This window comes from Colius striatus, chromosome 16 (genome assembly GCF_028858725.1).
Source record: "Colius striatus isolate bColStr4 chromosome 16, bColStr4.1.hap1, whole genome shotgun sequence".
Classification (NCBI taxonomy): Eukaryota; Metazoa; Chordata; class Aves; order Coliiformes; family Coliidae; genus Colius; species Colius striatus.
The window spans coordinates 1222956-1249233 of record NC_084774.1 but is presented as its reverse complement, the minus strand read 5'-3'; the positions used below and the strand labels follow the sequence as shown (position 1 = coordinate 1249233).

General features: G+C 51.5%; 2 protein-coding genes across 9 annotated transcripts in view; both read right to left on the bottom strand.

The window, feature by feature from the left end:
- PHF20 (PHD finger protein 20) overlaps positions 1 to 10282 on the bottom strand; it is a 70279-nt gene extending 59997 nt beyond the window's left edge. For 6 of the 8 annotated variants that reach the window (XM_062009488.1, XM_062009492.1, XM_062009493.1 and 3 more), the window contains exons 1-4: positions 10168 to 10282; positions 7897 to 7943; positions 6465 to 6512; positions 3599 to 3653 (exon numbers count right to left, since the gene is read on the bottom strand). The gene's annotated coding sequence lies outside the window, so the exon portion shown is untranslated. Of the gene's footprint in view, positions 1 to 3598; positions 3654 to 6464; positions 6513 to 7896; positions 7944 to 8891; positions 8977 to 10167 lie in introns of all 8 variants that reach the window. The other 2 variants (XM_062009489.1, XM_062009491.1) reach the window with 2 other exon arrangements.
- A 3902-nt stretch (positions 10283 to 14184) lies between these two features.
- Positions 14185 to 26278, bottom strand: part of ARHGAP39 (Rho GTPase activating protein 39) — a 52406-nt gene continuing 40312 nt past the window's right edge. The window contains exons 5-10 of the mRNA XM_062009255.1: positions 26132 to 26221; positions 20103 to 20176; positions 18634 to 18833; positions 17714 to 17805; positions 16720 to 16889; positions 14185 to 16317 (exon numbers count right to left, since the gene is read on the bottom strand). Of these exons, the coding sequence (XP_061865239.1) occupies positions 16123 to 16317; positions 16720 to 16889; positions 17714 to 17805; positions 18634 to 18833; positions 20103 to 20176; positions 26132 to 26221 (821 nt within the window). The 3' untranslated portion in view covers positions 14185 to 16122. The remainder of the gene's footprint in view (positions 16318 to 16719; positions 16890 to 17713; positions 17806 to 18633; positions 18834 to 20102; positions 20177 to 26131; positions 26222 to 26278) is intronic.

Here is a 26278-nt window from a genome sequence, read left to right as displayed (position 1 = left end):
AAGGACTACTTAAAATCCTTGAACTACATCAAAACAGATGGTTAACAACCCCAGAGTAACCACAGATGGTCATAGCTACGACTAGGAAATAAGAACATCTCACTGGAACATCTCCCCTAAATAATTTTTACTAACTTGGTAACTAAACTGAAACACAAGCAGGCTTTTACTATGGTTACTCTGGGAATTCATCTTTCTCAAGTGCTCAAGACCACAATTAAGACAAGAGGTAGTTACCAGGACTACCCCAAAATCTGTATGGTTTCTCTCCAAAACTTATTCCACTATGAGGATTAGACCTGCTTCAGGAACAAATACTCCAGGATTTAGACAAGTCATTACTCCCAACAGGAAATACTACTAAACCTACATCACGAAAGTACATATCTGCTGTTTAAAAAGGAGAGCCTTTTCTTCCCCATAAAAAGTCACTGTGAGGTAATTTAGCTTTCAAAGACTTCAACTGTTGAGCTATTTACAGGTACCCATTAAGAAAGCGCATTTATATTAGGGCAACACAGAGGAGCATATGCTTTCATTAATATTGATCCCTTCAGAGATTTCTGTCTTCCAAACCAAGCTCTCTGCTCTGCTAACAGGACAGGTCCTGCTATCTGCACCTGGAGCCATTTTTATTCTCTTCACTTTTAAGCTCTGTCAGTGCTGGCCCCTAAACTGGCACAGCAGCAAGCTCCAAAAGAAGAAGGTTTCTCTGGAAACTGGAGAAACTTTTCATATTATCATACAGAGCATAGCCAAACAGCTATAGCAAACTTTCACTAATAACAGCCTCTACCATTTCGTCTCTGGAAACTGCTGAATCACTGCAGTCTTCTCCAAAACCTTACCTATCTTTGCAAACACTATTTGGCAAGCATGATTAAACCACTCCCTATGTACTATCACACTAAATCCCATGCCTTTAAATCGGTCTCACTTTCAAACTTAGCACTACCTCAATTAAGTACCTCATAAGCAGCTCAGAAGAAAGGCAGTTCATTCCCCCAACTCAGTCTCATCTCCTTCATTCTCTAGTACATCTGTGCCAAACCCAGGGAAGTCCTCCACTTTCCCCATCAGAGCACAACAGAGGGGAAAAAAAGCATCTCCACGGGAAAGTGTGTTTCTTTGACTTGTTAAAGGAGCATAGTAAACTTGAACAGTTTGTATAAATATTAATTTCAATGCAGAGTAATATCAAGTTTTATTCTGGATAGTAAGATTGCTGTCCAAGCCCTATGAGGTATTCTGCATCACTAGTGATTCACAGAATCTTAACGGCTAGAAGGGACCTCAAAAAGATCATCCAAGTCCAATCCCCCTGCCAGAGCAGGACCACCTAGAGTAGGTCACACAGGAATTCATCCAGGTAGGTTTGGAATGTCTCCAGAGAAGGGGACTCCACAACCCATCTGGGCAGCCCAACTACAGGTCACAACAGGGAACAGGTTAATAAAAGCACTGTCAAAACCAGGGAGTAAAAGAAACAAACAAGACATCATCCCACATTCCCTGGGGATGCAGCACAGGTGTAACTGAATTGGAATACTGAAGGTAGACCCAAGATTTAAACTGCAGTCCCTTTACCAGCAACATGACACAAGTTTGCTACATGTGAAGGAAACAAAGCAACGTAAGCAGTTTCTACACCATAGAGGTTTACAGTCATTTCCACAAAGCCTAAACTGCCTCTGCAATCCACTCCAGCTGCTCTTCCAAGCCTTCGGCACATCCACGTGCCCATTTGAAACTGTCATGGACTAAGTCCAATCACAGTTGGCATATAAGGTTCTTTTTGCTCTGCAATGGTTTTGACCTTTTCATTGTACCATCTACACACAAGATTCTCAGCCCCACATGTTTGTGAGCAGCAAAACAGTGAGAGCCTCACCCAGATCACCCCCTGCAGCACACACTTCACCAGCGGGAAGGGCCAAGCCACACCAGTCAATGGTCCCCACCACAAATGGGAGACCTTGCAAGCAGATGACCACAGCCATGCTGTGCTGAAACCACACCTGCAGATGAGAGAAGGTATTGACTACATCCACTGCAAAACAGTATTTACAGACACCATCTATATTATACAATCCTATGGCACCTCATGAAGACTAAGAACAAGTGTCCCAGACATTTAAACGCCATTTGAAAGCACCAGTTTTGGCACGAGCTTGGGAAGCTCATTACCACACACTTTTACTGCCAGCAGACAAAAAATTCTGCCCACTAGTTTTTGCCCAGAGCAGCATTGCTACTGTGAACTCTGCCCTGTTACTATTTTACCCTACACAAAACCACAGAAATTAAACCCTATACCTCAAAGTCTTTACCCAGAAATAGATTCTGCACTAGATATTCATCTACCTATGCTCCCACTTACTATTTCATAGTAAGATGAGTAAGTTTAGGACATCACCGTAAGTTTCAGATCATCTCCTTAGCAGTGCTATTTCAAAGCACAATGTCTCAGATATTCCATCAAGGTTTTTTAATGTAACAGGAGCAGAAACAGGAAAGACTTAAACTGGACATGAAGACCATTAGACACTGCAACAAACTCCAAAGAATACGGCACCACCTCCCTTCTATCCAAAAGACATTTCAAACAAGATATTGGACTACACATAGTTCTTATTTGTATCATGTAGGATCCTCAACTAGGTATTAAACCAGAATTCATTATTTGCTTTAAAAGTTTCCCAGATTGAACCAACTCTTTGACTGAGTGTCACAACACCGAGAGTGGATCCTGAACTTAAAATCTCCATTAACTTCTCACCAAGGAAACATTCCCTCAAAGCATGGGACTTTATTTTATTTCAGACTCTTATTTTTCCTTTAATTAACACAAGTAGACTAATAAATCTGACACCAGTTAAAAAAAAATATCAAGATATCTGTATTTGCTCCTCTGTTCAGGCAGAAAGTAAGAATTACTCAAAGTACTCAGTGACAAAAGTGAAAAGGTGTCAACAAACAAACTACCCTCCCCAGGTCAAGACTCTCACACTCTCCCTACAATTACAGGGCATCAAGAACACCACTTTTATCCTCTCAACAACATCCCATATAACTGTGCTGTCAATTCAAATTGGTCATGAGACAGAGACAGACCAACATGGAAGCAGAAATTATGAACATAAGCAAGTCAACAGAAGAGAAAAATAGTTTCCCATAATAAAGTTTAATTACCAAGTGCAATTAAAGAAATAAGTACTCATTACTGAAAAGAATTCTTCCCAATCACCTCTCACTTAGCTGTTCCGATTTCCCTTCTTCCTGTAACACAACCACCGTAAAATGAAACACTCTCAAACACTGAACAAGAAGAGAAACTATTTGGGAAAAGGGTTTAATTCACATGGAACAAAACAAGTTTTTCCTAAGTAACACTCAAGAAAATATACGTTAATAAAACTGCCATTTTTGCCTCAAAACATGTAGTCCTTGTTTTAAGAATATAAAGGGTTTCATTTAGAGAAATACTATCCACAGCGTCTTCACAAGGGTAAAGAAAATCCCAAGTCTTAAAGCAAAACTTCAGAAGTTTGAAGAAAAGTTACAATTAACAAAACCAAGGATCCAAGGTTATACTCACCAAGAAGAAACTCGTTGCTTATATCACTGCAAACATTCCAAACACTGTTGTATAACTACAGGGAAGGAAAAAACACATCATGTGAATCTCAGACTAAAAGTAGTTTACAAAGTTTAAACAAAAAAATTCTCTACAGCCAGAGACATCCCAATCACACAGTGACACATCCAGAGCACACCTGCATCAGAAAACTTCAATAGAGGGTCAGCAGGCTGTTTAGATCCAAGAGAGAGAAACTTATAGATCTTTACAGACACACTCCCTCTGCCCACCCACATCAAATTTCTCCACCGTTAATTTATCCTTTGCCAAACAGAAGTCATCAGTAACTTTACTTCTACTTTGGTATATCACATATTTCTGAATAACTCCATTAACTACACAAGCAGACAATGTAACTGCCAAACCTTGTGCATACAAGTGACTCAAGAGTCAAGGTCCTCTCTGCAGAGATTCAAAGAACAGATCCCTGACACGTTAAATCCATAGGCCCAAGTTGAACTTAAAAGGAAATTAGAGCCTCCAGTCAGTCTTGTCTTGTACATTAAGAATGCATGATTGCAGGTGAAATTAGAGGGTAAACATCCATCAGAGACGATCATTATGACTTTGCCATTGGATTGCTAAACATGAAAACAAGAGTTGCTGCTGTTGGGTGTCCCCACTCCCCTTTGTCTCATTCCCTTTCGTTGTTACTCCAAGTTGTATAAATTGTTAACTGCTCTCCCTACTTTTCTATCTGATCATTATTTGGTGGATAAAACTTGTAAGCAACTATATCTGAAACATTCAGAGACACTTTGATGCAATCAATCTGCCCCACATGTAACACTCTCGTGTCCTCCTGGGAGTTTAGTGAGAAGGACAACTGAGAAGCCTCTCCTTAAATATCACTGCATCAATTACACTCCTATTGCCCAAACAGTCTTAGAGGAGAGTGGCCAAAAAAAACCCCGCAAGCTTCAATTCTGAAATACCAAGTATGAGAAGCATTCCATAAACAAAATCCAAACTGCCAGATCTGAATCAAAGGGTGAAGCCACTCGAGTGTCGTAGATTTGGAAGTACATCAAATTTCTTTGGCAAAACAATCAGAGCAGACAGGGAATCACAGCACTGAAGTCATCACTTCTGATGTAATACATCTACTCAGGTTGGTGGATTTCTGCTGTAACACCATCCACAGTGGTTAACAAACCTTAACAAATCATCTTTCACTACAGGTTACTTAAAACAACCACAGTCCTAGGTCAGATACAAGGCTCTAGTAAGCTCAAATTACAGATACATTCTTATTTAACAAGCAAGGCTTTACAAGATAGATTGTGATAATATGCTTTCTGAAAACCTAAAAATATACTTTAAGCTATTCAGAGAGACAGAGAAGAAAACAACCCAGCCTTCTTGTATTGAGAAATAATTTCAAGTGCCACAAAAACAACAGTCTCACAAATCAGGGGAAAATTACATTAAACACCACTTGCGTTGAAAAAGCTTCTAGCAACTTAAGACTCTAAACATCTCTAGGTTTTCAGATCTCAATTAAGAAAGAATAAGTTCAGTCCGAAGGATAATTTAAGGTGCAAATTAGTTTATCAGACAGTAAGAACCATCTCAAGGCAATTAAAAGTTCAAATATTAAACAAATGACAGACTTGCAGACAGCTCAAGCAAGCTGCACTGTTTCTTACACAAGCATTATCTCCAAGCCATGAGAGGTCACCATGTGTCTCAACACAGAGCAAACACTGAGATAAGCAAACACTGTCCTCGGCCACCAACAAAGATCCCCTCAGGTGGATAAACTGCGTCCATCATGGTGGTGCTTTGGTCATGGGAGGAATTAAAGAGCTTCTCCAGAACAGTTTCTCATCCACAAATCCAATTCATGCCAGGCTTGTGCAGACTGCTGGAGTGGCAGATGCAAGTCACAACCATCTGGACTGTTCCGAGAAGCCTAATTTAGCCCACAGATTGGGCACTCCAATACAATGTTTCCTGGTTTTCTACTCGAACTGAAGCTGTGTAAAACCACTTCATGGTGCCAAATGTCCTCAAAAAGACATTTCTGCCCTGCCTAATGGGTAGATGTGGGCTCTCAGTGCCTTTAGTAAAATAAAAATGAAATCATGAAAAGGAGAAAAAGCAATGGACTGATTCTCATTGCCATTCTGCATTCCCCCAGGAGCAAAAACAACAAAAAAAGCCCACAGACCTCCTTGGACAAGCTTCTTTACGGTGGCACTATATTTAAAGATTTGGTTTAGGGTCTGTTGCAGCAGCCTAAGGTTGAACCTACTGAACAATCCTGGACAGAGACCAGCTGACAGAGTGGCCTTGCATGGCAGAAGAGGAAAGGAACACCTGGGCTCAAAAAAACAAAGGAAACTTACACAATTTTGTAGAGACAACAGGTTTTTTCTTAAAAGAGCAAATACACCTTTAAGGAATGGAGAGGGGTCCATTTGCCTCAGATGGTCTGCTTGGCAAGACCACTAACACTGTTTTGTACTTGATGCCAACGTTGTAACATCAGTACAAGCATTTAAGAATTAAGTGTCCCTGACACATTACCACCTACATCCCCTCTGAATCCACATTTGAGATAGAAACTGAACACTTACACTACATGTTGGTCAGTAAGCTGACCAACTAATCCCTCAGGTTTGACCACATGCCCTGTTCCTGGCTGTGAGGTTGCTCTGGGTGTTCCAGGGGAACACTGCACACTTGCAGCAGACTGATGAACCTCAGACTTTGCTTATCAGTGAGCATTCAACAGACACAGTAGCTATCAAAGGAAAATATAAGGGCTGAAAATGGAAGAGGCCAGTAGGCAAGCACAAAAAAGATTTGGTAACAGTACCTGCAGCAGTAACTGGACTTGGACTTCTGCTTCTTGGAAGAAGCTCACCTGTAAAAAAATCCATTATAAAAAATTAGAGAAACATCTTTCAGATGATTTCTAGCACCTGCACTACTGCCTACTGAAAATTCCAGAGGGCAGCATTTCCAGCCACTCAGCACACAGCCTTCTGTCACCTACACTCTTGGTTTCATTCTTCAATTGCTTCCTGACAAGATAGGATCAAATCTACCCTACTTTCTGATAAATCTTTTTCATGGAAGTCAACTAAAGGGATATCTTGCAAGTTACACTGTCATGAGCTTTGATGAAAAACTGTGTCCCATTCTAAGATAAGGCATTAAGCAGACACAGAAATCATCTGTATATGTGCCACACTGTAAAAAGGATGTGACGACTCCTTTTATTACAAGACATAAAAGGTGCACCCAAGGCTGCTTGTAGACCTGTCCCCCAGGTCAGAGGTGAGAGGAGAGCAGACAAAAACTCACAGAGTAATTAGTGCATCTTTTAGCCAGACTGATGACAGCAATACTGTGACAGAGCTGCAATGTAGGCAAAGGACTGACACAAATACAGGGAATCAGGTAGCAAAAAAAGCCATTAGCAACTTGTATTACAGGGAAGAAACAAAGTCTGGTATACTTGCATCCTCTGCACGGCCTTTAAGCTCTCAGCTTCAAGATTAGCAAAAGACCCCAGTGCCTGTGAATGGCACTGTCCTTGTGCCACTGATGCACAGGCCTAGGCTAAGGATGCTCAGCTCTACAATCTATAGTACTGGAGCTGCTGAAGACAGCTTCTCCTTTCAGGTACTCCATGGAAAATGAGGATATTCTCTGTTTCCTTGGGAAAGAAATGCTGAATGTAACCAGCAGAAAAAGAAGTCCATTTTGAAACTAACTTTTTAATACTAGCAATGAGATCAGGAAAGTTCTTTGGTGCTATCTTCATACTGAAAAAACCCCATCCCACACTAAACAGATGAGCTTTCCCTCTTTCTTGTAATATAGTCTACCTAAGGACACCGATGGGAGACAGTTATGTCTCTTTTTAACCAGTATCATAAATCTACCTGAAATGGGAGTTCTTAAAAACATAAGGCAGACTGCAGCTGGCTATACTGAAATGAGGCTGGCTGAAAGTTCTCAGGCCCAGTAAAACCACACACAAAGGCATGTCAATAAGCTAACAAGCCTGGAGAAGAAGCAATTATATCCCAACACACATTACTCTCTGCCACACACATATGCAGTCAGTCAGCATGGACACATTACACACACACAGAGGCATCACTTCAGTCTGGTGCTTCATCCTCAAAAAACCTGAAAAGCCACTGGGTCCAGAAGGGTTCTTCAAATGCAGAGGCCATGCCCCGGTGGGTATTTTAAGAGCAAGGACAAACCAAGAGCTCGAAATCACTATTACTCACCTGAAAAATGGCTTTTCCTACAGGAAGCACAAGAAGTCAAAATAAACCTGTAAGCAAGCAAGGAACAGAGTATGAAGATAATGAGGAATAAATTGAAGCAAAAAAGAAAGCAGTAGACTTGCTCAATTGCTGAATGAAGTATTTATTACAAGCACTATACAAAGACTTATCAATATGATGCACCATCAAGTCTACACTATGTACAACATTTCCTCTTTCTCTAATTAAAAACCAAACCCACAAAACACCGTATCCACACCATCAGGCAACCATCCAGAATGCAGCTCAAATACCGTTGAAGCCCATCTGTAGGGCTGAAAAATAAACCACCCCCAAGCTCCAAACACATCCCTCAGTCAGCTCCCAAGCAGCAGCACAAGTGCTCCCATCTGCACAGGGCAGCAGCATATGGGCTGGGAGGGAGACAAGGGGCAGGAGAGCTTCATAGCAACAGCCTGAGCTCCTGTCAGGCTTTGACAAATGATAGTCACAGACAGCACTGAGCTTCCAGGGATGCAGTTATACAAAAAATATGCAGTTACAAATAATTTATCATCTCCTACAATTAAATCAGGGATTGGACCCTCCTTTCCTGACCAAGGGGGACATCATCAGTCAGGGAAAACATCGTTGCCTAGGTAATCTAGCAACTTCAAGAGCAAAAGAAAGCATTTCACAGAACTTACCCAATTAAAGGTAAGAATTAATTACATGTTTGCTTCTTACATTTCAGCCAAGGCAGCACCACTGTTACAAGCAATTGCTACTCTAGTCCCACTCCCAACCTGACATTATTAATTACTCTGGATTATAAGCAAGCAGATTCTGCTCTCTGGCCGCTCCAGTGAAATTTGATTTGTTAAGTACAAATCAACAAAGTCAGCAGCAAGAATGTCAGCTGGACCCTTCCAGAGCTGACTTAGGTCACACAATGAGTGTTCATTTAAGACACATTCCACTCATAACTACTAAAAAGATGTCAAAAAAAACCCCACCTCATCACACAAACAGCAAAGAATTACAGACTGTGAATGACCTTTGTTGCAAGTCTTCTAACTTGGCTTTTGCTGGGAACTGGTCCTGTGAAAGAACATTTGCTTATTACAGAAAACAACAGAGGTGCTGCTGACCTCAGTTCATGTAATAGAGGTAACAGGCTTCTGTATACATACCCACAAAAGGTTACTTCAAGTCATTAGCACTGTTTTGAACATTTGGTTTTACTCTCCTACTCCACACAATATCAAATTGTGTACACAAAAAGAGACTTACTTTACCCAGTTTAGACTCATTAATATTCTGCTCTCAAGCCTTTAGGCTAGAAACAGTAACCTGGGATCACATAAACATCTCTGGTCCCAGGAAGACTTGGTGCTTCCCAGGTTGTATTGATAATCTGCTGCAATTACCCGAGCCCTGCGGTGGCTACAAGTGCACGTTCACACCAAGCCAACCCGTACAGAAGCCCATTTCGGTGGCAACAAGCCATAAGCAAACCGAGGCCTGTCAGGAAAAAGCACGCGGTGCCTCCCAGTCCCGTGCATTTGTTCGGTTTGCCATAAAGCAGCTTTCAGGTCAGTGCAAGGACCCACCGTTATTTCTGTTAAAGAGCCGGAAGGCACAGAACGCAGCGGGCTGGAGACGCGCCGCAGGCTGCGCGGGACACAGAGGGCTGCAGCCTCTCAACTAGCGGCACCGCCTCCGGAAGCTCCGGGCGTAGCGGACACCTCACAGGGCGGGTACCTGCCCCCCGCCACCTTCCTCCCCGCTTCGCCCCCGGGGCCGGCCGAGGAGCAGCCGCCGGCGCCCAACGAGGGACCGCGCCGCCGCGCTCCCAACGCCAGCAGCCCCGCACCGCCGCCTGGCCCCGGCCGCCACGGCCCCCCGCGCCTCCGCAAGGTCACTCGGCCGCCCCCACCGGCCGGGCTCGGGGCGCCTGCGCTCGGCCTGCCAAACTCACCTGCCCGCGCCGCCCGTGGGCCGCCGGGCGCGGGCGGAGACGCGGCCAGAGGCGGGGGAAGGACGGAGCGGACGGGGGCGGGGGCCGCTTGGCCGCCCGGGCCCCTCGGCCTCAGCGCGCCAGGCCGCCGCGAGTTGGGAGCGGCCCCCGCTCGGCGCCCCGGGCCCGCAGTGCGGGAGGCGCCGCCCGGCCCGGCCCGGCCCGGCCCTTTGTGCGCGGGGACTCGCGCCAGCCGCGCCGCGCCTCCCTTGCTCGCCTCGCCACGCCGCGAGCCCGCAGGGCGGCCGGCCCGGACGCCGCCGCGCTCTTACCGGGGGATCCGCACGGGAAAAAGGGTCAGAACGGAGCCGAAGCGCCGCGGGCGCCGCTCCGCGCCGAGCCCAGCGCCCGCCGCCGCGCAGCCACACAAAATGGCCGCCTGGCTGCGGCGGCGCCGGGGAGGGGCGGGGCCTGGCGCTGAGGCGGGAGCTGCGGCCGCCGGGCCTGGAGGGGCCGCCCGAGGCCGCCTCAGCCCGGCACGGCACGGCCCGGCCCGCAGCGCCGCGATGCTCATCCTTGCGCTTCAGCACCCTCTGGCAGCAGCTTCACGCCACTGAAAAGCCTCCGGCAGACGCAGCTGCCTGTCAGGGGAGGCAACAGCGGCACCATCACCGCGACTGCCCCTGTCCGTCCCCTGGGCTCTCGCCCTCCCCGCGCCGCGGCACCGGCAGCCAAGCTCATGCGAGGGGCCGGCGCCCGGCCTCTGCCTCCGGCCGCTCCTGGGGATCTGTGCTCGGACGTCGCCCCGGGTGTTGCCTATAGACGGAGGCTTCCGCAGCTCCAGGCGGGGGGCTGCGAGCCCAGCCCTCGCGCCTGGCCGGAGCCCGTTCCCTGCCTCCGGCCGGCCGCGGGAACGGACCGAGGCGCGGAGCGTCCGGCTGCTGCCGCGCAGCCCGCGCGGGGTCACTGCAGGCCGCACAGCCGTGTGCCCGCACGTAGCCCGGGGTTATGGGCTCACCTGGATATAGTCTCTGCCCTCCACACCAAAGCGTCACACGGCGGCCGGGTTTCCTGTGCCCAGCTCTCCCGCCGTGCCACCCGTCGCTCTTGCCAGAATGACAGACCCCCACAGATCTGCCTTGACCTCCAGGCCTGGTCCCACGGTGCACATAAGATGAGGGACTTGCCAAGTCAGCGTGCCTTCCTCACCACAGCTCAAGTCAGCGTGCCTTCCTCACCACGCTTGGGCAGTTTCTCCTCCAGGACAGTTTCTCTCTCCATCTTTGTTAGCCAGACCATCCAGAGAGGCTGCAACTGTCTGTACGTCTCCAGGAAAGGATGTCACCACCTTGGTGAGGGCAGACACAGCCCTATCTGTGGAGCAGCGTGAGAGACATGCAAACAGGCACGCAGCTCTGCACCGACGCCCTCAGGCTCCCACTGATTCCCCTGGGAGCAGGGAGGATGCTGCAGCCCCCTGCATCTCCTCATCCTCCTCAGGGCTGTCTGCCTTCATCTAGCAGAGACCTTACTCTATAGAAGGGCCTGTTTGCAGCCTCTGGGGCTGTAGGGTCTGGCTGTCCCGCACCCTGCTATTATCCTGCCCTGGGAGCGGGGAGGTGACACACACTGCAGGGACACCCCAGCCCAGGATTTGAGTACCGTTTGCGATTGCAGCACCTTTGTGCCCAGCTGCCAACAGGGACAAGTCCCTTCAAAGGAATGTGCACCAGCTGAAACAATCCCATAGCTCACTGCCCTCAAAAGAGAGGCTCCACTTCTCTCCCTGCCCCTCTGGTCTCTCCTGTTGCCTGTGATCTGAGTGAAGGACCTGACCTGGCACAGGCAAGATGGAGGAAATGGGGCTGTGTGTGGAGATGAGCTGAGGCAAGGCACTGATTCTCCTTTGGGAAGAGCGGTAGCTTGTAAGACCAGCCTTGGTCTTGGGCTTTTGCATACCTTCATGGATTTTGGCCTCGAATCCTGCCAGCACCCAGCCCGTCAGCTGAGGTCGCACAGTCCTCAGACACAGCTCCCTCTCCAGCACCAGTGAACACTAAGCCCTTCAGACAAAGCGGGATGCCTGTGCTGGTGAGAGAGAGGGAGCTTCAGGCAGAAGCTGGGGCAGGAGGAGCCCCTGGAAGATGCAAGTTCAAACCTTTGCAGGCTGCGGAGAGTCTTCAGCTGGTGACCCCTGCTTTGAGAGGTGAAGTCCAGCTGATATGTCCCAGCTGGTTTCCTGCATGGTCACCCGGAAGCACTCAGCTCAGGTGCAGTCCAAATGTGGTCCACCTCCCTCGAAATGCCTGGGCTTTTCCCTGTCCCCTCCTCATGCTTGAGATAGTTCCCAGGTGCCTGCACCCCCCCGTTCTCCCCACCATCCACGGTGGCTGGCAAATGATACCAGACCACAGGAGCTCTGAACACAGCAGTGCTCAGCAGCTCAGTCAGCTTTCCCCACCTTATCAGACAGCCCAGGGGTGTGCCAGAGCCCCAGCCCAGCCTCAGCCCTGGCAGCTTGTTCTGAGCCCGCCAGCACCTTGTGAGCCCACATCAAAGTGGCGCCGGGGCCGTGCTGGGACAAGGTTTCCCGGCTCTGCCTGCTGCTGTGGCTGGGGCAGACGTGCCTGCTCCTCTGCTCGCTGTCTTCCCACAGGGCTGCTTTGGTGCAGAGTCTGATGTGAGCACCAGGCTGAAAACACAGATGAGGATGAGGCTAAAAAGTGTCATCCCACTGCTCTGGATTTTGGTGGAGGCAGCACAGTCTCTGGGCACCTCTGGATTGAGGAAGAAATTGAGCATCTCTGGGGGGGCAGGAGGAGGGAGACCACTCACATTGGCATGGAGAAGATAGACTGCAGGAAGCTTCCGTACCAGGAGGGGTGGCCTCGTAGTTACCACGTCCTGTACAAGACCAGGCAGCTGCCAAAGCTGTGCCCTTTCTCAGGCTGAGCCTACAGAGAGATCCAAAGTTCCCAGATGATCCTCTAAACTCTTGAGGAGCTGGGGTGGAGTGTGGACAGCAGACCTGAGGCCATGGTGTCCATCAGCTGCAATCAGCAGCTGGGAGAACTGCTTTGACCTTTTGTTTGCAGATTCCCAGGACACTATTGCTGAGACAGCAAAAGGCTCTGGGAAAAGGAGACTTAAAACTGGCCAGAAATTCAACAGCACCAGCCAGAGCACCCAGCACGGCAAGGGTACAGTCCCCATTAGGACACAGCACCCTGCCACAACTGCTGGCAAGTCTTGGACAAGCTCTAGGTGCCTCCTCTCTACGAGGAGCCAAAGGCAAGCAAGGAGCATCCCAAGCTGCCCTCTGGCATCGAGTCCTGCTGCAGATGCTGCTGGAAGCTGAGAGCCAGCCACAGGCTTGTCATGAGCCCAGCTGCTGCTTTGGACTTGGATTCTTTAAGCAATCCAGGTATCAGACCAAGGTGACTGCAGGAGGGAGCGTGAGTCTCAGAGCCTGAGCTGAAGCACGTGGTTTGTGGGCTTTTTTGGTTTGGCCAAAATCAGTTCATAGCAAAGCCCTGAGGAACACTTACACATCAGGCTGCAGACATCCACCTGGGAAAGGGATGCTCAAGACTGAGAAGCTGCTGGTCTTCTCTTTCCCCTCACTTGAAGGCTCCAGGCCACCTGCCCCCCTCTTGCAAGCAAGGCTGCTGAGATTTGGCCAGCACAAGTGACCTTGAACTGCTGGAGGGACTCATCAGCCTTTACCTGCTTTGTCTGCTGCAAGGACAGCGGCCACTCAGTAGCAGCACTGGCCAGACCCAGGCAGGAACTCATCACTATGCAGCTGAAGCAGCCCCTGCACAGGCTGCAGCACCCAGCCAGGCTGCTCCCAGCTGCTCCTTGGAGTGGGCATGGAGTAAAGGGCAGAGAATCCTCCAGTCCAAAGATGTGTCCCAGGTGGATCAGCCCAACAGTCCCTGTAACCCCACCTCCACCAGACCACACAGGGAAGCACACACAGGGCCACCTCCACAGTCCCCCAGCTGCAGCACATCCCTCACAGCCTCTGACTGCTCAGCTGTGCAGCTACTGCCCAGAAACTTCTCTAATCCTCTTTTGACCCTGAGGGGCTCCAGAAGATCCTGTGTAAAGAAGTTACTTGTCCTCTGTCTGTTTTAACCCGCTCCCTTCCAAGTTTCACCGCGTGTCCCTTGGTAGCTGCCAGAGTGTAGAGACCAGAAGCACCAGCCCCCAGCTTGGTTTCCAAGTGCTTAGATCATGCTGATCCCTAAACATCACTCATGGACACTGACATCCAGGAGAAAAGCTGCAGCTCCAGGCAGACATGGTCATGCTCCAGACATCCACAAAGAGACAGGAGACAACCATGGAGAACTGTATTTATTACTCTAACGAGGGGAGGCTGCTTTACTGATTCGTATTTACAAATCTGTCAGCAAAGAAAATAATATCCAGTGTCATTTTTTAGCCCATTTGACAGCCCTGGCAAGAAGCATTCATCGGTAAGAGCAGCAAATGCCTATGGTTTGACTGACTGCTACAGCTAAGTGCAAGGAATGCCAGGGCAGGCCTGTGTGGTGGAGAGGAGGGCAGGCCCTGCACGGCTGCTCCACCCATGGAGAGGCTACAGGTGGCAGCCCCACCCTGCACAATGGTTCCAAGTTCAGTCCAGCATGGCAGAGCTGGGAACCCCTTGCCTGGCTCTGCATTTCTGGGAAGGCTGCCCCATACCTGAAGTACAAGTTGCTCAGTGCTTCAGAAGGCCAAACTGAGGCAAGTGGCTTTGATGGGATGGGTGCATGGAACAGATCCTGGCACAGCTGTGGGAGCATGTTTGACAGAGCTATTCCTGACATGGGAGCAAGATTTCTGGGACCACAGAAGGATCTGGTACAGGGAGAGGAACCACAGCCATCTGGGCACAAACTGAACTCCTGCTGTGGAGGTGTGTGCCCTGGAAGCCCTGCTCATGCACATCAAGAGATCCAAGCAATGGGCAGGCTCAGGATATGATCTGACCAAACTCCTGGTACAGACTCAGGCATCAGCTTTGACTCTCACTGCTGGCAGGGCCTGGCTCCCCACCACAGCCAGGAGAGGATGAACCCAGGTCCCCTTTTGAAACAGAAGGGGATGCAGAAATGCAAATTGAACCTTGGATGCTCCTGGCAAACTGAGCATTGCATGAGTAATCCCAACATGCAGTTTTGCAGACCTGCCTCCAGCAGGAAAAACACTTGAAGGAAGCTAGTAACATGAGGCTGCCACAGAATTAGGAACTGCTGCTTGCTAAGGAACATGCAACGTTAACTGGAGGCAGTGGGGAGATCCATGTCCTGCCTCTGAGACACTGTCCTTGCTGTGCCTCCCTGGAGCTGGCACAGAAAGCTGCAGGGCTGTAAGGGCAGCAGTCAGAACACTGAGCTGACAACCTGACACCACCCCCACGCACGCTCTGCCACACCTCAGCCACTAAGACTTGCCTCCTCTCTCTTCCCCTTCCCTTCCTAACCCCTCTGCAACTCCTGTGAGAGTTTGTTGGGAAGAACATAGGTGCCACAGTTGACTCTGGGCAGGATCAGCACTGCAGGAGTACACAGCAATGTGCTGCTCACACCCAAGCATGGGAGGGCTTCCCACAGCAGGAGCCTCCCCAGCTTGCTTCAGACCTGGGTTAAGCCAGGAGGGAGGGCAAAACTGGTGTTCAGTCCTTGGCAGAGCAGTCTGGGAAGGATGTGGAAGGAGGAATGCCAGAGCTGTGGAGGCTGGTCTGAGCATGGTCTCAGATGCTCTTCAGGAAAGCTTGTGCCAGCTCTCACTGCCTGTAGCAGAAAGGAGCTGCAAAGCTGTGGGAAAACCAGGATGGCTCCATAGCAGTAGGATTATCGTCAAGGAAGGCGCATGTCCCTTGGGACCAGCTCATGCCACAAGGCAGGAGTGATGTCCTCCTACCCAAAGCCAACTCTGTCTCCAGAGAGAGATGGAGAATCTTATTGCCCCACACAGCAGTTTCTCACAGATGTCACAGCTGTTTCAACGAGCAACCAAATCCCATGTCTCTGAGGAGGAGGGCTCTTCTCTAACACACACTGGCCTGGCATGTGCAAGGACTTCCTGGTGCTGAACAGCCTGAGCCTTCCAGGAGTGCCTAGTCCTTGTCTTTGAGCTCCTACGCTGGGAAATGCTCAGGGGCTAACCCAAGGTGTGACGACAGCAAGGACAATGGAAGAAACCTAAGTGGAAGGGAGAAGACTGGGCATGCAGCAAATCCCCAGAGCGATGATTTGGACCTCAGGGCCAGAGGCTCAGACCAGCCCTTTGATGAAGCTCGTGTCCAAGTGCACTATCAGCATGCGGAGAAAGGACATTTCCTTGCGCGTGTTCTCGAAGATGACGCGAGGGTCATCCGACTGGCAGCGCAGGCAGTTGGGGGCCATCACCATGGCCAGGTTATTCACATCCATCTTCGTTCTGCCCACATTTGATGGCTGAGCAAAGATCTACAGACAAGAACGAGACATTCAGTTGGAAAAGGGACAGAGACTCCAAACACGTGGCCTAAGAAGAGGTGTGAGGAGAACACAGGTGTGGCCTCCCAGAAAGACAACGCCCCAACAACCACACACCCGCAGGGGACGCCCAGGATGGTCTGACACAGTCAACAGCGTGTGAGCCTCAGCAGACACAGAACATCTTGCAGATCTCAACCTTTGTGACTGGCTCCATGCTCTGCAAGGCCAGGAACATGGCTTATTGTTCTCATTTGTAAAGGACAAGAGCAACAGAGCTCCCTCCACCAGTCCCACCTGAGATACAGGGGAGAGGTCCCCAAACGCTGCTGATGGCCTGCCGCAGCTGTCCCACCTCCCGCGTGCTCCCGGCAGCACTGCAGGGCTGCCTACCTGCAGGAAGTGTATGAGGTAACACAGCACCAGCCTGTTGAGCTCTGGCAAAAGCTGCACCACAGCCACGGCAGCGTCAGGGTTCTCATAGTTGCTGATACACTCCTTGTAGAACTGCTGGGGGATGACGGGCTCCTCCAGCTCCCGATACCACAGCTTGAGAAGTGATGCTGGGCAGAAAGCAGGAGAACAGCTTTGGTTACCTGCCCACCACCTTTAGAGGCAAACTTGGCAGCGAGACTCAACGCCCCAGGAAACAGAGGAGGGATCCTGCACTTGTGCTGTTTTACCCGATTTTGGTGTGGCTCTGAAATTCTCAGACAGCCACACTGGACAGTCAGAAGGAAACACTGGCTCTTGTCATAGAATCATAGAGTGGTGGGGGTTGGAAGGGACCTTTAGAGATCATCCAGTCCAAACCCTCTGCAGATGCAGGTCCACAGGTCACATAGGAAAGTGTCCAGGTGGGTTTTGAAGCCCTCCAAGGAAAGCGACTCCACACCCTCCCTGGGCTACCTCACAGTAAGAGTTTTTCCTTATATTTAAATAGAACTGTGTGTTCCAGCTTCATCTCATCACCCTTTGTCCTGTTACTTACATACAACAGAAAAAAGGGATGCCTCAACCTCCAGACACCCACCACTTATATACTTGTCAAGGTTCTTATCTACCTGCTCCTCCAGGAAGCGGCCCTGGGGCCACCTGAAAGAGAGAACGGTGTGACCCTGGAGCCAGTGCTGTTCCTGAAGGCCTCCTGGCTGCTACCTAGCTGGCCCAGCCCCAGCACAGTTGGCTGCAGCCAGTGGCTCCCCACCACCTCCACTGGGTTTGCTATGGGCAGTGTTTGGAAAGGCAGAGAATGAAAACCCAGATGCTGGGGATGGCGTATGTACATGTGCCTGGCAGCAGCACACCTCTGGGGCTGCTCCTGCTCCTTCCCCCTGCAGCGCTGCACAGCGGGGGCTGCAGCACACACACCGCTGCCTGCCTCTACCTGGGATGTTGGGGTCACTGAGGCTGCTGGGGATTCTCCACTGGTCCACCTGCAACTTCAACGCGTTGACTTCGTCTATGTCACCAGGTATCCTGCAGAGACACGGCGCAGGTGCTTTAGAGGGAGCAGTGCCTGGCGTGGCAGCTGCTGTGGGGACCCCAGGGAGAAGGGAACACACACCACCAGCAGCTCTTCACAGAGAACAGATTGCCTGGTTTTAGACACAGCTTTAAAGTGAGAGTAGATGAAACACTTGTCTCCTTCCCACTAGCTTAGACATCAGCTCTGTCCTCAGGAGTGATTGTTTTCTGTAACTAGGCCTCCTTGCAGCATGGTAAGCCCAGAGACAAAAAGCATCTCTGACTAAATATATCAAGGTGTTAGAAGCCCTTGTGAGGCCAAGTTGAGTCCTTTGCTAGCTACCTTAATTTCAGTTTGGCTACTAGAAAACTAACAGAACTCTTAAGTAAATACAAAAAAACAATCAAACCAAAGACCAAACCCAAACCTAAACCAGAGTCCTCAATGTTCACCACACAGACTCTTTGTCCCTCTTGACTCCTCGTGTCTTCAGCATCACCAAGGCTGATGTGCTGCATCTGAAGAACTGCTCTGCTGAGGATCCAGGAGCTCGTCCCTTCCCTGGGCTGCCCAACTGCTGGAGGTGATCAATACTCAAATGCCTTCCCTGGGTGCATGCTGCCCTAAGCAGTTCAAGTCACATCTACCCTGTCTCCTCTGTGCTAACGTATGCAAATGGACTAATGCCACCTTCAGAGGCGATTCCTGAGGCTGGGAAAGCTCGGGCAGAATGCTGTTCTCAGGGAAGACAAAGCACATGGAGGTCAACCCTGACTTCTCAGCTTTGAGGACTGACATGTGTGTGGCTCAAAAGTGACACAAGCTCCCCAGAAACTTACCTGAAAATCCCCTCTGTCTGCTCCCCTCCCAGAGCCAGCACCTGCTGTGACAGCTGTGTCTGCACCCAGGGCAGCTTGTTGCCCGGGTACATGTCCTGCTGCCGCAGCATAATCTCCTCCAGAGAGCTGCCGAAGAGCGACGGTGTCACGATGGCGTTCCTGGCGTGAGTGATCTCCTCCACCGTGGGTTTGCGGAGGCCCTGGAGGGAGAGGAGAGCTCAGGGCAGCTGTGGCACAGCCTGGGGACGGTGGCAGTGAGCAGCCCACACACACAGACACCTCGCTGGCCTCCTGGCAGCACGGTTCTTGCTCTGCAGCCTCCACTCCCTACAGTGGAGGGGGTTTAAATCAGGCCCCAGAGGAGCAGAGAAGCCTCTGCCTGTTGGCAGGAGACCACTTAGGAGAGTTTGGGCTGGTTGTGCAGGGATTCTGTTGTGTTTTGCGCATTGTGGGAGGAAGGAGGGAGCCTGTCACTGGCCATGGTGAGGTCAGCAGAGGGCACATACACACCAGCCCTGTGCCAGGCAGGCGTTGGCCACAGGGCAACTGACAAACAGCCCTTTGGAGAGGGGATTCCAGGGACATCCAATGTCAGGGAAAGCTTCACTCAGCGCTGCTAAAGCTCCCTGAAAAGTGGGCACTGGAACCCGTTGATTCTGAAGGACGCCAACACTTGAAAGGGGCTTTGCATCACCCCAGCAGGTCTGGAGAGGCTCAGAGCACTGTCAGGGGGTGTCAGGGCTGGCTGCAGCAACTCCACAGCCAGGCAGGAGCTGAGGAGGGGCAGCAGCTGGACAGTTCCTGTCTGACCTCCATGGCGACTCTGGGAGCCTTCACCCCTCCTGAGCTATTTTAGCTATTTGCTCTCTGTACACAAGTCCAGATGGCAGGCAGGCCTCAGAGGGATAAGCACAAATAAAAGATGACTGGATCTGGCTCAGAGATGCAGGAGAGCCAGCCTGAAGCTGCCTGCCAGCTTCCTCTGACCCATGCAGAGCTGGGCACAGGAAAGGAGAGAGGCAGGGCACAGAGGCTCCTGCAACACCAGCCACCTCCAGTGCCTCATGTTTGAGGGAATGAACAACTGCAGTAAACCAGCCACAAGGCCCAATCCATGCAAGCTCTCGGTGGCAGAGGGAGACTCTTCCCTCACCTGAAGAAACCAAGTGATGAGCATCCCCTCTTCTTACCCTGCAGAGAGGCAAAGAGCAGGTTTCTTCCCCAGGTCTGAAGGCCAGGAGCATGGTGGGCACTGCGGTCTGCCAGAAGGATGGCAAGCCCTGGGCAGCAGCCTCCTCTCGTGTTCATGGGCAGACAAGCCCAGAAAAGCCTCTCCCACTAGCTCTATCACCACTTCCCATCACTGGATCAGCAGTGAGCTCTGAGAGTCCCAGGCTGACTGCTCTGGGAGAGGGAAGCAGAGAGCTGCAGGGGCAGCCCATGGGCCCAAAGCTGTGGCACTCGCTCACCTTTTTGCCTCCGGTGATGGCCACTTTCTGGAGCTTCCGGTAGCAGTACTTGGCGTAAGTGCTGATGGGCAGACCTGGCAGGAAGGAGAAACAGCCAGTGAGCCCCCAGCTGCACTGCCCACTCCAGAGTCCTTCAGAGACTCCAGCGCAGCTGTTCACACTGGCACAAAGAGCAACCCCTGTCCTGTGCAGCCTGTGGCATGGGCGGGCACAGGGACTGCTGAAACCTCACACCATGTGTCCTGCAGTCCCCTGGCCCTGCAGCCCCTGACAGGCAGCATCAGGGCAAGTCAGGCACAGAACCACAGAACTGTTTGGTTGTTAAAGCCCTTGAAGCTGCTGCAGTCCCAGCCCTGCCCTCGTTCTGCCCAGCCCAGCACTGACCCCTGGCCCTCAGCACCTCAGCCCCACGGCTTTGGGATCCCTCCAGGGCTGGGCACTGCCCCAGCTCCCTGGGCAGCCTGGCACAGGGCTGACACCCCTCTCAGGGAACAGTTCTGCCTCAGCTCCAACCTCAACCTCCTCTGGGGCAAAGTGAGGCTGTTTCCTCTTGTCCTGTCTCTTGTTACTTGGGAGAAGAGACTGACTCCCAGCTCCCTGCAGCCTCCTGTCAGGGAGTGTCAGAGAGTGCTGCTGTCTCCCCTCAGCCTCCTCTTCTCCAGGCTCAACACCCCCATCCCTCAGCCCCTCCCCAGCCCCTTGTGCTCCAGCCCCTTCCCCAGCTCTGGCCACGCTGCAGCCCCTCAGTGTCCCTGTGGCAGTGAATGAGGGGTCCAGCACTGAACACAGCACTCAAGGTGCTTGTCCTTGGAGAGATTTACCTTCTGAACCAAAGCTTGTAGCTCTGCACCCCCACAGCCCTGCTCCTGCAGATCTCCACCTCTCACACAGGCAGCCTAACCCTGTCCTGACTCCACACAACGGGCCCATTTGGCATTCACGTCTGAGTGTGAGCCCTGGAGCTCCATGGTTTGTTCAGGCACAGAGCTGGGTAGTCACAGACTGTCAGATCTCCCCCAAAGAGCACACAGAGCCAACCTCCATCAGGAAGCATTTCAAACTATGGTAAACAAACCGTTCCTAATTCCAGAGGCTAGTCCTGGGCAGCGGCACAGAGAGGTGTGCAGGGCCACAGACACAGCTCCAGCACCAAGAGTGACCTCAGGACACAAGAAGAAGGTGGCAGGGTCCCTCTCCACTTCCCAAAGCCCTGCAGAAGGCTTCCTCACCCTCCTGCCTGTGGCCTCCTCCAACCCAGCCTCGGCCTGCAGGGCTCAGACCTGCTCTGCAGCAGGAGGAAATCACCCAGAGCTGAGCTTGGGAACTTTCCTGCAAGCACTGCAGCCCTCTGAGGAAGGGCTGAGGGTGAGTGGAGCCAGGGCTCACAACTAATGCCCCCATGACAGCAGGAGCAGTGTCTGCACTAACACAGCACTAATTGCTGGGTGAGTTTTTCCAAAACTGTTGGCCTTTTGTTCTTTTTCGAGTCAATCCCAAATTGCTCACTGAAAGCAGTGAGGAGATCTGCCCTATTTGATTCCCTGCCAGGCTCAAAGCTTGCAGCAGAGCTCAAAATACCTGTGGCTTTTAAAATGTGCATTGTGGCCAGATGGTGTGTTTCAGAGCAGCCTTTCACAGCCCCTACGGCTCAGCTGAGCTGGGCAGGAGCCTGGAGCTCCTCAGTGCAGAGGGAGGACAAGCTCTTCCTGAGCATCACAGTTTGTGAAGGAGAGAGATGTGCTTTGCTCTCACCTCCTCTCAGGTAGGGGACAGACCAAAGCCCTTGGCTCCCCACAGTGAAAGCTGTACCCCTGACTCAATCAATCTGCTTGGCTGGCACTGCTGGAGTAGAGCCTCTCCTAATGTGGGCACGAGGAGGCACAAGGGGCACATCCCCCTTCCTCCAGGCAATGAGGGGCACATCCCCTCCTCTCACAGGTAATGGGGGGTACGAGGGGCACCTCCCCCCTCCCACAGGCAGTAGGGGCTATGAGGGGCACATCCCCCTCTCCTCCAGGCTATGAAGAGCATATCCCCCTCTCCCACAGGCAATGGGGGGCACATCCCCCCTCTCCCACAGGCAATGAGGGGCACATCCCCCCTCCCACAGGCAATGGGGGCACATCCCCCCTCTCCTGCAGGCAATGGGGGGCACATCCCCCCTCCCACAGGCAATGGGGGGCACATCCCCCCTCTCCCACAGGCAATGGGGGGCACATCCCCCCTCTCCCACAGGCAATGAGGGGCACATCCCCCCTCTCCCACAGGCAATGAGGGGCACATCCCCCCTCTCCCACAGGCAATGAGGGGCACATCCCCCCTCCCACAGGCAATGAGGGGCACATCCCCCCTCCCACAGGCAATGGGGGGCACATCCCCCCTGTCCCACAGGCAATGGGGGGCACATCCCCCCTCCCACAGGCAATGGGAAGGAAAGTCAGTTGGAAGAATTTCTCTCTCGAGAATATCTAAAGAAAATATTCCTATATGCAAAAATCCTGCAAATCCCAGGCATGATTTATACTGGAACAGTCTAAGGATTAAAGAAAACAAACCAATGAGCTGCTTTTGTGATGCTCCACAAGCCCAGGTTACAGGTTCTGTTGGTACCAGGTGCAGGCACACCCTGATGCCAAGCGCTGCCTGCTTCACAGAGCAGGGGATGGGAAGAAGCCTGGACTGTGTCTCCTCATCACAACAATTACACACGAGGCAGCACATTCAAATCTAATAACAGGAAACGGTTTCTCACACTGTAATTACACCATGAAACCCATAATCACCCCTAGAGCTTAACAAAGTTTGCAAAGGAACCAGTTGCCTGGTTCAGGCTGGTGAGTGGGCAGCAGCCAGACACATTTGCGTGAAGCCTGTTCTGTACTTCCCCAGACAGCTCCTTGATCCTGTGAAAAGCCTAAACCTCACATCCAGCACTTCTGCAGGGAGGTGTCCTGCTCCCAGCAACCACCAAGCTGCAGCCTCCAACCTGGAGGGGGCTGTCAGGGCCACATGTGGAGCTGACTGGATTTCAAGCAAATAACCTGAAAACTCCACTTGCCCCGTGGGTGAGCGGCCGGAGCTGGCACTGCCCTGGCTCCGGATCGACACAGAAGCAGAGGGAGCCTCGAGGAACAAGTGACCAGGGCAGCTGTGTGGGGCACAGAAGGAGTGGCTCCCACAGGGGCTCACACTGGAGACAGTGGGCAACCTCCCTGCCCTGCAGCCTGTGCCCTGCAGCCTCTCTGCCCTCCAGCCTCCCAGTGACCCACCCCGAGGTGAGCTCCAGGGCACCTGCAGTGTGAGACAGGTGAGCTGTGGAGGGAAACACAAGGGAGAGGAGCAGGATTTAGCTTTAGCCTCCACTTTTCCAAAGCAGTGACCTGACTGGACCATCTGTCTGCTTTTACAACGCTCAGCAAGGGCCCAGCTCCTGCCATTCAGCCCACCACATGCTGTTGGTTGTCCTCATAAGTGGGCCAGGTGTCCCCTGCTCTGCAGCTCCCACCTCTCACTGAAGGGACCAGCAGCTTTGCCTGCAGGGGCTGGAAAGGGCTAATACTGAAGGCAATTCCACTTCTCTGAGCACATTATGGATCTGTGAAATCTAAGTTGATCTTATTTCCTGTGGTACCACAGTAGCCCCAGGAGCTCAGGAACACAAAACTACTGAACAACTCACACAATGAAAAACAGTTTGCTAAGGAAAGTATTTTTCTATGTGCTGGCCTAGAAACATATGCAAAGAGCTTCTTAAAGAGCCCCTCCTTTTATAACAAGTCAAAATGCAGGCAGGGCATACATAGGAACATACCTTCTGGAACTGACTTGAATGCTCTCCTGCCAAAAAATGTCTTAAAAAACACAGCAAACAATGTGGATTCAGGACATGGCTGGGGGACACGTAGTTTAGCACAGCAGGAGCTGGGGCCTTGGTCCTTCTTCAGCCTCCTGCAGCCTGCCAGAGACTTCAGTATGGCACAGGGGCCCATCTTGCTGTGCTCTTCAGCAGAGGTGCAGGTGGCTCCTAACAGCTCAGCAGGGCTTTCACCCGCTGAGTCCCCCCCATTTTAGGGCAGGGATTTAGTCCTCACACTGCCAATGCCTCCTCCTGCATTCCAGCAGTGCTGCTCATCACAGCTCCAGGCATGGTGAGTGCACTGCTTTGTAAGACCAAGGAGCCCTACAGCCAGCAGCCTGAATCTGCATCTGCTGCCAGGACAAAAGAAAGATAGATGTCTAACAAATGATGATTCCCTTCTGAAAATCACACAGAACCACAGAATCCCAGGCTGCTGGGGGCTGGCAGGGCCCTGCAGAGCTGCTCCAGCCCAGCCCCTGCTCAAGCAGGATCCCCTGGCTCAGGGGCACAGGAACGTGTCCAGGTGGGGTTGGAAACCTCCTGAGGAGCCTCCACACGCTCCCTGGGCAGCCTGGGCCAGGGCTCCCTCCCCTCAGCACCAAAGGACTTGCTCCTGGTGTTTAAGTGGCACCTCCTGTGCTCGCAGCCTGTGCCCGTCACCTCTTGTCCTGGCACTTGTCACCATGAAAAAAACAATCAGATGGGCCCTATCCTGTCACCACCTGCTCTTTAAAGTACTTGTAAATGTCTTTGAGGTGCCCTCCTCAGCCTTCTCTTCTCCAGGATGAACAGCCCCAGGTCCTGCAAGTAGGGCTGGTGAGGAAAAGCCTGACCCTTCCAGGCAGCAGCAGGCAGCATCTGGAGCGTTCCTGCAGGGTCTCCCCTTACTTCAGGTGTAGCTCTGAGGTCAGGCCCCAGAAAAATTCCCCAGTACTCCTGGTCACCTGTGAGAGGGCTGGTTGGGGCCTGCAGCCCCATGAGGGGGCTGGTTGGGGCCTGCAGCTCTGCACCTTTACGCTAAAGCTCTGGTTCCCCATCAGGGCTGGTCCCGTGTGTGCCCAAATCAGAGTCCTGGCTGACCCCACGGCCCCTGATGAGGCCACACAGGCACTTCAGACTTTCAAGGGCTTCATTCTGGAACTCCACAAAGCTGCCCTGGCATGCCTTTCACATATATATAAATAATTTAAATGTATTTTATATTTTCAGGTGGAAGCTACCTCTCTCTTCCTGAGCACAACTCCAGCACACACAATGTAGACAAGCAATAGCAGAGAAGAGTCCACAGAGCCCACAGATGAGCACACCCTGCACAGAGCAATCTCCAGGGAGTTGTCCCATAAAGATATCAAAGTCCTCCTCAGAAAATCAACTTTCCAAAGGTTCTAAAGGAGGTGAACTCTCCCGGGCCTGAACAGCGAAGGAACAAGATGTGCCTATCAGAAATATAATCCCTCCAAATTCCAGCAGAAACAAAGAAGCAATGGACATTTCCTGGGAGGGCTGAGCCCCTGAGGCCTCCTTGAGCATTCCCCTGGGTGCCTGTGGTCCCCACACTCCCCACCCTTGCCTGCTGCCTCAGGCAGCGCTCAGCAAGGCAGGGAGCTGCACTCCAGCTCTCCCACATTGCAAACAGCCAGCCCACATAGTATAAAGTGTTGCTGTGTATCAGAGAGATGGCTCAAGTTTCCTGAAAGCAAACCCAGAACACTCCACCCAGAAAAAGTATTATCCTGAGGCCAGCAGTTAAAACCTGAGGCTGGAGGAACATGTGAGCTCTTGTCCATTCAGCAGAGACACCACTGCAAGCCCTGGACTGCAGAATGTGTGGACAAGGGGAGCCCAACACTCTTGAGAGACAGGCAGGGTCCTTGGCCAGGAATCAGCATCTTCCCTGAAGGTTCTCAGGCTGGGTGGAGGTTTGCAAAAGCCGTTACTACAACGAGGCAGGTTCTCCCACAGGGCTTTTAGCAATGGAATGTGCTACAGGAAACCCTGGCACACACAGACCAGTTGAATTACAGCCCATAGGCTGCATCTAAATGAAACTCCCTGGGTCCTCCCATCATGCACCTAAAGAAATGGTCTGATTTTGAGGGGAGCTCAGCATCTGCCCTGAAGTCAGAGCAGCCCTTCCTCTCAGCTCCCTGCATGCTGTGCTTCCCTTTACCTTCATCCTCTGTGTTCTGTTTCCTCTTTTTCCTAGATTTTGAGTTCTTCTTGTTTTTCAGATCCACCAGCTCCTTGATGCGTTGGGCAACTGAAATTTCAAAGGAGGCTCTGCATTAGTAACGTGGAATGATAACACAGCAGAGCC